The sequence below is a fragment of the Protobothrops mucrosquamatus genome, unplaced genomic scaffold (assembly GCF_001527695.2).
Source record: "Protobothrops mucrosquamatus isolate PMUCROS unplaced genomic scaffold, P.Mucros_1.0 scaffold606, whole genome shotgun sequence".
In the NCBI taxonomy this organism is placed as follows: domain Eukaryota; kingdom Metazoa; phylum Chordata; class Lepidosauria; order Squamata; family Viperidae; genus Protobothrops; species Protobothrops mucrosquamatus.
In genome coordinates this window covers 823,101-838,983 of record NW_015386904.1, presented here as the reverse complement: position 1 = coordinate 838,983, position 15,883 = coordinate 823,101, and the positions used below count along the sequence as shown (strand labels likewise).

General features: G+C 37.6%; 1 protein-coding gene across 1 annotated transcript in view; it reads right to left on the bottom strand.

Annotated features, from left to right (window-relative positions):
* Window positions 1-15,883, bottom strand: part of MYLK (myosin light chain kinase) — an 81,060-nt gene that overhangs the window by 55,150 nt on the left and 10,027 nt on the right. Inside the window, 4 exon segments of the mRNA XM_015817598.1 lie at window positions 1,712-1,783; window positions 5,513-5,629; window positions 13,990-15,026; window positions 15,391-15,471. Of these exon segments, the coding sequence (XP_015673084.1) occupies window positions 1,712-1,783; window positions 5,513-5,629; window positions 13,990-15,026; window positions 15,391-15,471 (1,307 nt within the window).

Sequence of the window (15,883 nt, the reverse complement as noted above, 5' to 3'; positions counted from 1 at the left end):
TTATTTCAGCAGGCAGGACTGGCCTAGGGGTATTTTAAAGGGGTTTTAAATTAAATTTTTAGTAGAAGCGGCCAAATTTGAATAGTTATTTTTAATCTTTTTAAATTTTGTATTGTACTGTACCATTGTTTTAAACTGGCTGTAAGCCGCCCTGAGTCCTCCGGGAGAAGGGCGGGGTATAAATTTAATAAAATCAAAAATCAAATCAAAATCAAACTAGTGCTACACGTACAACAATTCTATCAGTAGAAGATAAGCAATTTTCATTTCCTTGCACTTACAATTTCTTGAACATCTAAAAAAAAGTCAGATAATATATCACATGTTTGTTCATCATTTAGGCTTTATACCACCCCCAACATCTGCTTGTGTGGGCTTCTGAGCTCACAACGTTCAAACTGCTAAAATTCATCCATAAGCTGCCAAATTACAGGAGCCTGATTTACTATTAATCTGTTACTTTGAATAATATATATATATGAATTTCAGTTTGGATTTATATAACACCAACAACAACAGCAGCAGCAACAACAAAATAAACACTAATAATCCCCTCTGCCTATCACATAAACTCTATCACATAAACTCTCCTTGCCCACTGGTACAATGTCAGGATATCACTGTCACCCTCCTCAAAAAAGAAGAGAAGCTCAAGTTGTCAAAAGGTTGTAGGATTAAGGTAAGATTAAAGGTAGAAGTAGGATTAGGGGTGGTTAGGAGGCTGCAAGGGGAACCTGTGAAAGTTATTTGCTATAATTGGAAGGTGTCATTTTTTTTAATGGAAAGGACCCTTTGGATTGGTTACACTATGGCAGCGGTTCTCAACCTATGGGTCGCGACCCCATTTGGGGTCGATCGACCATTTCACGGGGGTCGCCAAGCAAGGCTGTCCGCCATTTTCCCCCCCTTTTCCGGCGGGTGCCTTACCTCCCTTGAGCTGGGCCAGCTGGTGGTCGGCCTGCTCTGTCTCTACCGCTTGCCAGCTATGCCTCGGCCGGCGCAGGGGGCGGAACCATGCATGCGCGGCACTCCCGGGCAGGGAAAGTCCTCGACGTACGACCGGTTGGGTAGTCCTCGACTTACGACCGGTTTAGTCCTCGACTTACGACCGGTTTAGTCCTCGACTTACGACCGGTTGGGGTCGCGGCATTAAAAAGGTTGAGAACCACTGCACTATGGCTTATCTTTGGATATTTGACAGACTGGGGAGAGGTAATGGAAGAAAAGGCTTTCTGGAAGAATAAAGGAATGGAATTCATTCCTCACAATATCTGAGCTATATCTGAGTATCTCCAGTATTTTTTAACATATTTCCAGGTTCAGTACAGAAAAGTTGATACTGAGGCAATTTAACTAGGTGCAAAGTATTCTGTCAGATTCTCTCAAACTACCTGTTTACATAGTGAAAATGATTACATTTGTTGTTCATCTGTTGGGGAAACAGAGGAACAACCACACGAGAGAAATCTAAGGTATTAGGATCCATGCAGCAGGGCCAGCCAACTTTTTTTGTCTTATTATAATCAGATTTTTCAAATTGACCATCTCAACCAGTTTGGGAACTCCTCAAATCCCCAGTCAGGAATTTTTTAAAGATTGAATTGTTATGTACTGTACCTGGAAGAGACCATTTAAATCACAGTTATAGAAAATGACTTCAAAGCACTTACATAATTTTAGAAAAAAAGGAAGAAAAAGCAAAGATACCTACTTTCTGTTCCATGCACAGAACCCACTGAAGTCTTTGGCTTTTTGGTCTTCTTTTCCGTTGACTTTAAAGACTCTGAAATTGGAAACAGGTTGCAGGGAGTGGGGGGGGGAAGGTTAGAATAATTAAGAACTAAATCACCATTTTGAGTTAAAGAGCAACAACTGCAATGAAAAGAGAACTCTGATTTGTCTGCCATTTGATTCTAACTGGGCTAGAAAGCAAATGGAGATTGTTGGCTGTTGCGATATTTAAACAACGATGACTTGGACAGGCTAAATTTTGAAAAACAGAATGAAAATAGTTTTCTTTGCTCCCCAGGAAATGTTACGATTAGAACTCTTTAAATCTCTAAATTTTAAACATCCATCTTATTACTTTACTCAAAGCATGCATGCAGGTTATTTGGGTTATGTCCCATGTGGAAAGTTTTTTGCTATAAAAACATGAATCTGCTGAGGAGGGCTTAAAATGAAGGGAGTTAGGAAAAATAGGTCTATTGAGCTAATGCTGAAAGAACTGATCAAGTTTCAGTTTTGGAGTAGCGCCACAAGGGCTGATATCAGGGTTTTATGCTAAAGACTTCAAGAAAATCAAGACTATTTGCACGAAGATCACTCACGTTGTGTATGTTCTACTCACAAAAAAAGATGTTTGTATCTCTGTATCATTGTAAAAACTTATTTAACCAGAAGCAATAGTGAAACCAACAGAGTATGTACATATACTATTGGAAGATATATTCAAGCAATACAACATTCTTTTGACATCAACTATGTATTTTGTCTTTTGTAGTAATCTTACATCTTTGATTGCTGTAAATAGTCACTGACGTGCTTACCTGTGGCAAATAAAAATCAGTTCCAAGCATTTAAAACAAAACAATGCAAAGCAAGCTACATAACACAATACTCTACTCGATGGAAACAACTAATCTAATACATAGGTCTGGTTAAGCAAGTTACTAACAAGGGCATATGCTACAATAATTTTGATGAACATGAACTGATCTAGATTTGGTCAGTGCTAACTGGAAACACTATGTCTCTTACTTGAAATTCCATGGGGAAAAAAAGATACAATGTGATTTTAAATTTTGGTGCATCTTTGCAAAACAATAGGTGCCTTTATTTCCAGTACCATTTTACAATCAAAATCAGTAACAAATATTGATATTTCTAGTCTAAATTTAAAACAAAAATGGTGATTGTTCTGGGTATGAGCTATCTCCCAAGTTTCTATTTCAAATATTAAGGAACAATTGGACTTGGCAGAATTTAATAGGGTAGCAAAAAACTCCTATTATTAGCAGCACTTCATTATACTGGCTGCAGTGGTATCCTATAAATACGAATCTTTGCTTCTTTGTATGATAAGTGACTACCTAATAACCTTATAATAAACTAATGGAAACTGGAGAGCGAAATTCTATGGTACTGTTCTAATTTCATTGTGAGTAAAGTGAGTAAATGTTCAAAACAAATTTGACTTAAACAACTACAAGAGCTAATTTGTTCTAATGATGCAACATAACCTTATAAAGACACTGAGGATCTTGCAAGATATCTTGCAAAAAGCTTTGATCTAATGCCCTTTGCCAAGAGTTTAAATTATCCTGAAATGGCTTAAGAGTTACATGTGAACAAAAAGATGCATTGGGGACATTAAAGAAGGCACAATGGGGACGACAAATATATCTGTGATTAGTAACTGGATACTGAGAACGGACATTCTATCAATATCTTTGGAATTTAGCACATGGCTGTTCACTGTCCAATAGTGAAGAAGATGGGAAGGCCAGTGCCTGAAATAAAGCAATTGTGTAAATGATGAATGGAACAATTGATTTTTTAAAAAAAATCAGGGATTCATATCTGTCTTGCACAATTCATTGCAAATTAGTCAGCATGACTGAGGAAGGTACAACAGAGGACCTTGGTGATGGAAACTTCAGTTGTATTGTTCTACACACAGAATGACCTCTGCTGACATGACAATTTTTCCCTCACTTACCCCTCAAGATTCTTCAGAAACCTGCAATCCATAAGGAAAAAATTTTCAGAGCAGGTTTAGGAAGCCTATAAGGGTTGCAGCTAGAACTGGAAAACTATATGAAATCCCACTACTGTATATGAGCAAAAATCTACAGAATAGTCCTCCTTTAGCCAATGCTTTGTAAAATGTCAGTTTGTAGTTATGAACCAAGATGAAACAGTAACTTTATGACCAATCCTCACATTTACAACCTTCATAGGTCTGTAAAGCAAAGGAAAGCTGAAAAAGGATTGCAATGCAGTTGCAGCTTCACTTGCCAACTGCTTCACTTAAGGATCAAGTGGCTGGTTCCAACTGTGGATGCTAAATGAGGAGTACTTGGGTAATGTTTTTCTTCTTCCCGTAGTCTAAAACTAAAACATCCAGTGATGTGTAACTAATTTACAGAGTCCAGTGCCATTGGATGTGGTAATGGGTTTAAAAACTAATTAGATAACTAATTAATGAAATGCCTGTCAGGGACTATTAGCTATGAAGATGGATTATATGGAACAATCAGATTTGGAAAGAAGGAGTTACTAGGAACTAATTCGGAGTAGGATTTTTTATTGGGATGTATTTGGTTATACATTAACCTGTTTTATCTTTTACTTTATAAGTGGTATATAATTTAGCTTGATATCTGAATCCTGCCAACTTGTCCTATTTGACAAACAATATCCTAGGGTGATGAATCAATAGAGTCCAAATATTAGTTTTGAAATTGACAGAATAGCCACGGCCAAACACACTCAGTCTAATAAACCCAAAAGAGAGGATAAGTGAAAATGTCATCCCTTTGAGCCAGACCAGGTCAGGAAACAGACACCACATGAACTACTGAAACTCTTTTATTGTTTTAGGTTATAATAAAAGAATCTTGAAAACTGACATAAATTCTCTCTCTTCCCACTTACACTAAAGAGAATCAAGGCAAGGCAATCTTAAGTGTTCCCCCCCCCACCCCTTTTGCTTATCTGGGCTAAGTTTTATATGAATTCCTTCCCCGAGGTCATCTCCAAACTCTTTTATGGAAAACAATAATATACATTGCTAAAAGGCAGGTTTTAAGTAAAATAAAATTAATACACTGACTAAATAAAAAGTCTTAGGGATGATCTATGCAGCCATGAAAGCTACATGCGCTTTGATTTAAGCTTGAGTTGGTTTTGTCTGCTTGCATTAAGGGTTGTGGATGAAAACTAGCTAAGAAACAGGCATGTCCAGAACAACAGAATAGCACAGGCTCTGTTCATTATTTTCTTGGTTGACAAATTTCTATCACAATTCCAATTCAACAACAAAGCACTAAAACAAGAAACATTTCACTTTTTTTCTGTCACGTGTGCTATTAGTTTGTTACAATTAAGTTTTATCTTGTGTGCAGTAACTCATCACTTGGTTAAAATGCTCCAAAGATAGCTGTTTCTTTGATACAGAAATAGTCTTGATAATTGTATTCCATAATTGTATTAATAATGCTGACAGGGTTTTAAAGCAAATTCAGATTTGATAAAATTGACAGCATGGAGGGTCTTTAATTGAGGGACAATATAGACACATGATTGGCTGGTTTAATGTCCCATTCAAAAGCCAATTTATTATGGAAGGATGCAGAAAGAAACTAATAAGAGTCCCCCCCTTTTTTGCATAGTTTTAGGAATGGGAACCAAGATAGGAAGGAATTGGAATTTTGACATAAACAGAATCTGAATAGTATCACCTAAGGACTCTTAAGAACAGTTTTGAGACTTGGGTCAATTTACTTACCTTCCACCAGCACGCTGCAAATGCATTCTGATTTTCCTGCAGTATTTTCAGCTATGCATTTGTATTGGCCCTCATCCTCAGGAAAGGCCTTGTCAATGGTCAGTGAGCACAGTGAGCCTAATGGAAAGCAAAAGACAAGTCACAGAAGTGTAATGATCTAAACTGAAATGAACTCTACTCAATGAAGAACTGATAAGACCAAAACCATCATCTTTTCTAAATTTGCATGAAAAAAAAAAGTTCCTTACATAAGAGAAACTTTGTAGTCCTTTTCTGTAGGCCAAAAGGTTGGTCTTACTTTTGATTCATGAAAACAGGTTTTCAGAAATTAAGAACAGTGTTATGATTAAGACATCAAAATCCTTAATGCCTGTATTTATCTCTTCTTTTCCAGTGCAATTTCAAGTCAACAATTTGGGCATGTTCAGCCAGAACACAGAAAGATATAAACAATTCAAACAGTATCCTTTGTTCTGGTTCTCTTAAATATGTTGGAATTACAGCATCCAGAAATTCCAGATAATATGACTGATGACCATGAAACTATTCCTATAGATTTTGCTTCCTTCAACTTTATTCAAGATTTTGATTCAAAGAGAAAACATGTGTCCAAATCCTACTGTGTTTTCCTCAGTATTTATAAACCTAGTAGCCTTCAGATTTGTGGGAACATCCCTCAGCATCAACTATGTTCCTGGGGTTGCTAGGAATTATAGGTTAAGAAAATCTGGGGGAACCATATGTTTTGCATCCCTATTCTAGAAAAAAAGTCACTTGAACAATATGTTTAATGTCAACACTTTGATAAAAAATAAATCCACCATTACCACCATGACCACTCAATCTAGTTTAGAACTTAATACAGTCAAGTCAATTCTGATTGCCCATCACAGTACAAACACCAATCTCTCTCTTTCTCCAAAGGTCAGGGCAGAGGATGTTCACTTTAGAATTAAAAATATCTGATGTCCCAGGCTTTAATCATGCACAAGTGTTTTCCTTAAAGTACTTCAAGTAAATGTACAAACAAAAAGCAAAGCTAGCTACGTTTACTAAGGACACAACATTTTCCAAAATGTCTGTGACCTAGGTAATTGCTTCATTGCCTGCGTTGGGAGACCATATGTCTCTCAATGAAACATTTGGTATTTCCTCCACAAAAGCCCTTGTTGACCTCCAGAGATGAGATTCTTTTCTCATAGTTCTGAGAAAACTTTGTCTGGTAACTCCAGTCCGGAATTCTGAATTTCTTGGCACCTTACAAAATAAAATCCCAGGAGAGAGAACAACAGCATTGCTGCAAAAGCTGATCTACCCCTTCTCTGATTTGTTTATATAGCTGTCAACCAACTAATAGAGTGTTATGAAATTTGTATGTCTGAAATGAGCACTGCAATGTTTTGAAGCAGCAACTTCAGTGCATTAGGCACAACATGGTCAAAATGTTTATAGCTGGGATTATAAGGGAACATGTTTCCCAACGCTGTGGGAAGGATCCAATCTTTCATAGACTTTATAGCATAGAGCTATAGGCCCAAACACTCTTAAGACACTCTTGAGTTTTGGACTTACTTGAAGGTGATGTTTGGTTTAACTGAAATAGTGCAAACTTGGCAAAAGATTTCCAGTTCTTGCCAGCTTGATAGTCAGTTGTCTTCAAAACAAATATGCAAAGCATCTAAACAGGGTAGCGCTTGTGTTTTACTTTCCTATCTTGGCCAGCAAAATATGTTCCCTTTTCCAGCTGTAATAACTCCTGCTATGTACCCCAAGGAATCTAAAAAAAGTTATTGAGATGCTGAAATCTGAAAAACAATTAAGGCTAAGGCATACAAGTAACCAAAGTTGAGAATTTAAGTTCAGCTGTCTTTTTCCTCTTACAGTCACATTATGCATTGCTGCTGAAGTATGCTACTTTATTTTAGCACCTACTTATGGTATCTGATGCAGTTATAGCCTAGTTTTACAATATTCATTTTGTATACTGCAAAAGCACATTAATGCATTAAGGCCCTTACAGTACACTGTTCCATGAATTAATAAAGAGCAATAGTTTTCACAAGTAAGGTGCCAGATCTGGACCATAAATATAGATAAGTTTTTTTTAAAAAAATCAAATGCTCCTTCTGTCACTTTCTTGACTTTTTGATGGTGTGTGCAGTGGATAAAGCATCAGAGTCCTACTTGTTACAAGAGACTGGGAAAAATGATATAACAAAGGAAAAAAGAACAGCAAATGAGCAGTCTCATTTTTCACATTACTGATGCACTGAGAGACAGTTCCCTAGTCTCCAAATTATAATTTGGTAATCTTAGTAGAAGATGTATCTTATACTTCTTCTGTACACTGATTTGTGCTATAACGTGGGAATCGGCTGGGATATCTGTTTTCCACAGGGACTATTCCCAGATCTACTCAACCACAGATTATGGGGGGGGGGAACTCTAAAGAAACTCTTATGCTTTTTTTTCCTAATTCTAAAATACTTCAGATAAAGGACAGAAACATCTGTTCAGTAAAACTACAAACATCAAAGAAAAATTATGGTCCCAGCTGGTCAGAAACCAGAGCTACCCTAACTCCCACTAAGAAAGCATCTGGCAATGCAAGCAACATCCTGAGAATGAGCAATTCATCATTATATGTGGCATCCAATGTTTCTAAAATAATTGTGAGTTTCCAAATATGTAAAAAAAAAATATCTTACTATTAGGATTCATTTGCTTTTTTACAATAAATGCTGGGATAAAATTGACGCAGAAATGCATAACAAAAAGTCCATATGCTATTTTTAAGGCTACTGGCCATTTCTTGTATGTGGTTTTAGAGAAAATGGGTGCACAGAATATACAAATATACAAAAAACAAAGTTCGCATACAGAATAGGTTCTTAGAGGCTGTCAGTGTTGGAAATACAGGTATTGTACTGGAACATACACATACTGGGATTATTTTTCCCCCTCCCCCCATCAAAAAAGCAAGGCAATGCAGGGATATTCCCAAATCATTTTTGAATAAGAAACATCTCTCAGATAATCTTCACATTTACTAAATGGTATAATTTATTTTTGTTTCTTTCAAAGACTTGTATGGCTGCACATCTTAAACACAACTTTGGGTGGCTCATGACAATAATATTCTCAAGCTATAAAAACCATAATATAAGAATAAAACCATAATATACAACCAAAACCTCAGTCATTACCTTGAGATGCCCCAACGGCCAATCCAAAACACTCTCCCTGTTACCCCAGCCTTTTACCTGGGTAAAAAGCTAAGTCTTGATGACCTTCTAGAACAGGGGTGTCAAACTCGCCACGTCACATGACGTGTCGTGTTGTATCGGAATTTTTTTCCCTTGCCAGAGCTGGGGTGGGCGTGGCTTCCGCGTGACGCATTCCGCCCGCAGGCCGGCAGTTTGACACCCCTGTTCTAGAAGGTTAAGAGGGTGGGGGCCTGCCAGATCACCAGAGGGAGGATGTTCCATAAGGTAGAAGCAGACACACAAAAAAAGGGTACACTTCTCAGGTCCCATTCAATGGGAACATTTCAGGAAAGGTACTGGAGAATGCCTACCCTATCAATCTGCTAGGATGGGCAGACACACTCAGAAAAATTGAATAATCATGGCAGCATAGAAAATATAATTCTAATTCATAATTATTTATTTTTCCCAGCAATCATTCTGCAGTCACTGATTACTAGAAAAGTTCATTCATAGAAGAAATCTTGTTAAGGAAGGACTGGCATATGAAAATTGATAGCAGAAGCTTCTACTTATAATTTGTGTTAAAGAAATTGGCATTATTATATGAATTGGGTCAAATAATATGGGTAAGAAGTATGGGTTCTGCTATAAATTGAATATCTAACTTAGTTAATGGAATATCTTCTTTCAGAGAGGAAGATAAGCTCTTCTTTTGCAATCCATGTTACGCTTCTGAATAAATTGGCAAAGCAGAATCCATGGCATTTCCCTAAAGTTTCCCCTGAACAGGGGAAATGGATCTTTTGTAGCCTATACTGTATTCCAGAAATATAGTCATGACTACTGTACTGAAAAGTGTGCATTTCTTTGAATATTAGTCATTGAGAAGTAGTACTTGTCTGATAAATTTAACTCATTTTGTGACATCTTACTCTTTTTTCTCTCCTTCCCTTTCCTATGTAGTTCATGCGATTGCCATCTAGTCCCTCCCTCACCATCTCGTTTCATGTTCCTTATATTTTTAGATCATTAGCTTAAGTACAGGGTTATCTGATTAATGATTTTTATAAGCTGCCTTTTTTTGGCTAAATAAATGGATAACAATTATAGAATTATGCATACACCCATTGCATTTAACCAGGATTCCTATGATTGATGTCTTAAAGTTACTAAATTATATTCTTGCTTTGGGCATAGTACTTATTTAAACTACACATTTCATCTAGGTAGAAACTAATACTTTTTCTACTCTAATCTATAACAGAGCAAAAACTAGAGTAGCAGAGCCAAATGAATAACTCTGAGACAAGAAAAAATATATAGTGAGAACAAGGATATAGGATATAGGTTGAGAGCTTAATATAGTTATTGAAACAAACTCAGTTACTGCCTTTTAAGTATCCATACATGCATATAGTAAGTAAATAGATAAAACCAATGAAAGAATTATGACTTCCTAGCTTGGTCAAATAAATATTTTACTGCTTTTTTCTAGTGTACCTACTGCATGAAGTGAATCCCTATTTATCGTAAGCAAATTTATGATTTCTAAGAATAACATACGGTAGTTCAAACAGTAGGCAATGGTGTTACATAGATTGCATCAAATATACAAAATTATGACAAACCCTGCATACTTAAAAACAAGAGGAATGGCTCTAAATTGAAATATTTATTTAAGGAATAACCGATCTGGATCCTATTTCCTCTCCCTATACTATAAATTCAGCATATTCAAAAGGGTCTTTGGTTAAGGATCTTGTTGAGTGATTAATACAATGATAGTAATAGAGAAAGAAAAATAAATCAGGGTCTCTTTATGCAAGAACAGGTAAATGATGCATGCAAAAATCTAGTTATAGAAAATTAATTTAGCCATCATTTTAAGTATTTCTTTATTTTTAAAGAATGTCAAGTCAAACTTTTAGGACTAACAAATCAGAATTTTCAAGACGAAGCTATTGTAAACCACTATGGAAATTCAAGTTAGAGAACAATGCCTCTGAAATGCAAGGCACAATACAAAAGAGATAGCAATCATTAACATTTATTTATTTCCATATCAGTTTTAGGAATGGCAGTATCTCAATTCTCACTGCCATATATATGTCAGGTGCAATTCACAAACTGATTGTCTAGGGCCTAGACATGTCAAACTCGCGACGTCACGTGACGCCGCACAACGTATCGGGATGGTTTTGCCATTGCCGGCAATGGGGTGGGTGCGGCTTCCGGATGACGCATCCGGCCCGCAGGCCGGCAGTTTGACACCCCTGGTTCTAGGCAGTAGATTGGGTTTCAATCATTGAAGACTTCAAGCACTGCAATGCAGATGCAAGCCAGGAGAAAATTTCCTCCATCCTCTTTGACTGGACTCACTTATATGATAGAACAGGGGTAGTCAACCTTGGCTCTTTTATGACTCGTGGACTTCAACTCCCAGAATTCCTGAGCCAGCTGGCTCAGGAATTCTGGGAGTTGAAGTCCACGAGTCATAACAGAGCCAAGGTTGACTACCCCTGTGATAGAATAACCCAAGGGAGGGCCAGTTGTGGGTACAGTATTGTTTAAAGCAGCGGTTCTCAACCTATGGGTCACGACCCCCATTTGGGGTCGATCAACCATTTCACGGGGGTCGCCAAGCAAGGCTGTCCGCCATTTTTTCCCCTTTTCCGGCAGGTGCCTTACCTCCCTTGGGCTGGGCAAGCTGGTGGTCGGCCTGCTTCGTCTCTGCCGCTTGCCAGCTACGCCTCAGCCGGCGCAGGGGGCGGAACCACGCATGCGTGGCACTCCCGGGCAGGGAAACTCCTCGACTTACGACCGGTTGGGTAGTCCTCAACTTATCACCGGTTTAGTCCTTGACTTACGACCGGTTTAGTCCTCAACTTACGACCGGTTTAGTCCTCGACTTACGACCGGTCGGGGGTCGTGGCATTAAAAAGGTTGAGAACCACTGGTTTAAAGGCACCAGGATAGAAGCCAGGAGACTATGAATTCTAGTCCTCTTCCATTGCTAGGAATCAAGATTGACCTGGAGACATGCTTGGGAGCACAAAAATAAGGGAGCTGAGGACAATGTCAGAAACATCTACAAGGAAAAATGTTTTTTTACAGAGCAGCATTCCATCTTACGATACACAACACTGCAGTCTGAAGTAGCAAATCCTAGATTTCACCTGTATGGGAAAACTAGGTCAAGTGAATATACAGATTTAGTAAAATAAAAAAAATTAAAATGCTATTACAGTTAAGAACACCAGTAACATCATCATTCTCCTGAATTGACATTGAATTTTATTGGAAATTAATATTTTTAGAGACTTGTTATCCCCAAACTATGCATAGATGAATGAGAAATAGCTTATTGCTATAATGCCCCTTTAGATAGCGTCTCTGCCTCCTGTTAACTGATGGAAATGCAAGTACAGTAATGAGAAAATTGTTTGCTATAATATCAATAATTGAGTTCATCATGTCAAACTCCATATCTAATTCATACCCTGTTCTATAACACGTGCCTTATTTAATTGTGAAATGTTGAAGTCAACACAGTGGTCTAAGTCGTCTTGAAGATTCATATCCTCTAAACGCCCCACCTCTGATTTGGCTGTGGCTCCATTTCTTCTCCTCAAGGTTTCTGCCCTTGTTCACCTGTGCTGTTGGTACTAAGAATGGCACTCAGGAAGATGAATCCAAGGCAGTGCTGCCGATCTGACTACAACTTCTCTCTCTGACAACCAGCTAACTTCGATGGTATTGGAAGGAAGGACAGACAACCATGGAAAAAGGAACACACACACCCTTGATCTTACTTTCCCCAAAAATTACCCTGATCATTAAGTTGGAACTGCGGCTAATATGGGAAATCTCTGATTGTTCAATGGTATTGAAGTATAATTCCCAGCAGCCAGCATATCCAATGATGAGGGATGACAAAAGTGGAGTGCAACAGGCTCTTGGGAAGAAAAAGTGCTTTATCTAACTTCAAAAGCATGTATTTACTTTTTATTTTTGTTAAAATAATAGCAAAGTGATTATTACAATTTATCTCTTATACCTTTATTTGCCGCAAGCTCACATATACCAATAGTAAGTGACAATTTTAAATATGGCTTGCAGAATTCAAGTAAGATATTAAGATAAATCTTATCAAAAAATATCCTGTCATTAGTTCAAGTATTTCAGTATATTAAATCTCTTCAGGGTGCTCCAATGCCTTTTGAGGCAATACACAATCATTTCTCTCTCTCTTTCTCCCTGGACATATACAAAGCCTTTATACTACTTTCTTTCAGTTGATCATGTTATATAAAGTCCAGAAAAAGAGTAAGGTATAGTTAAATAAAAAAGTTAAAGAGAAAAGACAAGGAAAAGAAATACAACTAGAATTATTTTACATCAAGAGCATTCACTTTCATCTTAATTGTATGTAAAATGTACATGTAAAAGGAGGTCTTAATTCAGCCTCCTTCAGCCTGGGCCTTTCAAATGGTTGGGATTATAACTTCCAAAGTTCCCAGCACCATGGTCTTTAGCAATCCTGGGATAACCAGGGATTTCCAGATAAGTAAAAGTAGCTCTAATATTTGGCAAAGAATGTTCTAACTTCTGCAGTTAGAACTTGGTTGGATGACTTTTACATTAAAATGTAATCTTTAGATTTGAGGGAATTAGCATATGCTCATTGTTTAAATATTATTGAATTCTAACATCCTTGTAGAGTAGTAAAAGCTAAATTATCAAATAATATCAGTGTGAAGTAATATTTAACTTGAGCAAATTGGGAATTAATTTTCCTATATTTTGTCTCAGATAATTCTGGACTGAAGAACATGTTTAAACAATATAAATCCCAAAGCTATTAGTTATTGCTGTTTCAATTTCAGCACAAAAGCAAATTTTTCATTTAATATGGTAATTATGCCAGGATTTAGATACTGAAAATGAATTGCTCATCTGAAGTTGCATTTTAATTGTTAAAAGATTTAATAAAAAATATAAAACCATGTTTATATAAAACATAAACCTGAATTTAAAGGTATTGTAATAAAAATGTGCCTGACATTTTTGAAGTTGCAGGAAACATTTTAAAAAGACTATTCTTTGCTCCTTGCAGAACAAATACTGGCAAATTTTGAATCAATTAAAGGGACAGAAGTAAACAAAATTATAGCAATATATATATATAGTAAAAAATAATGAAATCAAAGAAGTAGGTTGTAAACAGCAGCATGTAGTGTGGTTGCCTTGCTGTTTACATCAATTTACCTTCTCGGGAGAGAACAATAAACTTTGATGATTTGATGACTTTGCCATCCAGGGTCCAGATGATAGTAGCAGGTGGATCTGAGGAAACCTGACATTGCAAGACCAATTTTTCACCTTCTACTACTTTGGTATCCTGTAGCTTTTCGGTAAAGGAAGGTGCTAATCCCTCAGGCTCTATTTTGTTATCTTTTTCTTTATCTTCGGTTATCCGTCCATCTACTGCTGGTGGGCAATCACCTTTGCAATTACTGTCATTCTTATTCTCTTTCTCCCTTGAGCTGGAATTAGTAACTTGGTTTTCATTCTTGGTGCTAGCATTCTGTATTTTATATCTAGAGTTGGTATCCTGGGACTCTGGAACGGTGCTGGTCTCTGGTAGTTTCGAAGTAGCATTGACAGCGTTCAACTTCTTGGATGTCACAGGATTTTTAGAGGTGATGCTGATGTCTGGCACTTTATTGCTGGCACTAGATTTCTGCACTTCAGAGTTGGCATTTACATTCTGGACTTGAGTCCCAGGGCCACCATTCTCTGTTGGTGTTTTTTTCTTTGCAGCAAGCACAGATCTAAAATCTGGGGTGCTTGGCTTTGGCTTTGAACCTGCTGCCTTTTCTGGTAAGGAAGGTTTGGGAGTGCCCTTTTTTGCCAATACTCCACGAAAGTCCACCTGTTGTGGAGCATGGACCTTCCTTTCATCTTCTGACAAGGTTTTCGGCTTGACCTGCCGTTGCAGGGTACCACGGAAGTCCATTTGTTTGGTTGGGATTTCCTTCAACTCCTCCTCAGAAAAAGTTTTGGTGTTAACTTTCTTTGCCAGAATGTCCCGGAAGTCAATCTGCTCAGCCTCCTGTTGCCTTAGCTTCTCCTCTGTGCTCTCTCGGGTTTCTATTCGTCTTTTAAGCACTCCACGGACACTCTCCTGCTCTTCCTCAACTTGCTGGCCTTCCCCAGTATTCCTCCTGAAGGAGCCACTGATGTTTCTGAATGTCAGTGCATCCTCTCCACAATCAGCCTCTTGTCGTACTTTCTGCCTCCCACTATAATAAGCAGAGAAGGGTTTGAGAGGGAGAGGAAGGGGCGGGAAAAGAGAAATAGGGGGAGCAAAGAGCTGGTTTAACGAATTCAGGAATCACCCCCTCAGAGAAAGGACAAAATATGTTTATAGAAGGGAAGGCTGATTAGCAGAATAGTTTATTGCATCAATGATGACTTCAGGAACCATATAAGGGAACTAAATTTTTAAAAAAGTGTTCCACATTGTCAGCTGTATGATAAAAACAGCTTGTTGGGTCACATTTGGGGATTAGATTGAACAGCAGCCAACTCAAGTCTACAAGGAAAGAGAATTAGCCGAGCAAAAAATAAAACCCACCCACATAAGTTCCTGGGAACTGTACTTACTTTTTTTGCATTCCTTCTTTGGAAAATGAACTTTCTCTCAGCATCAAAGATACCTGACAGTTGCATTCTCCAACTGGGTTTCTGAAAAAGTACAACAAACTGAGACTCGGCACAAAAAAAAAAAAAAAGTTGCTCTCTGTTAGATAGTACACAGAAGAGATCAATCCTTCACTATGCTGAATTTTTTTTTTTTTGTTCCCCAGCCAAGCATCACAGTAGTAGTTAGCTACTTCATCATTGGCTAGAAAGAAACATTATTCCTCATCCCACTCACCCCCAACCCAAACATTTCTCATCAAAATAAAGCTACAGGTGGAGATCAGAAGAGAATATACCTCTAAACAAGTAACCTGAGGAAAAGTAGCAGAAAAGTAGAAAGAAAAGAAAAAAAAGAGCCACTTTACAACATCTACACTCTTTCCAATCCTTGTCCCAGTCTTTGTTTATAGAAGACCAAGCTTTTAACTTTCCAAGCACCAAGACATTAAAAGCA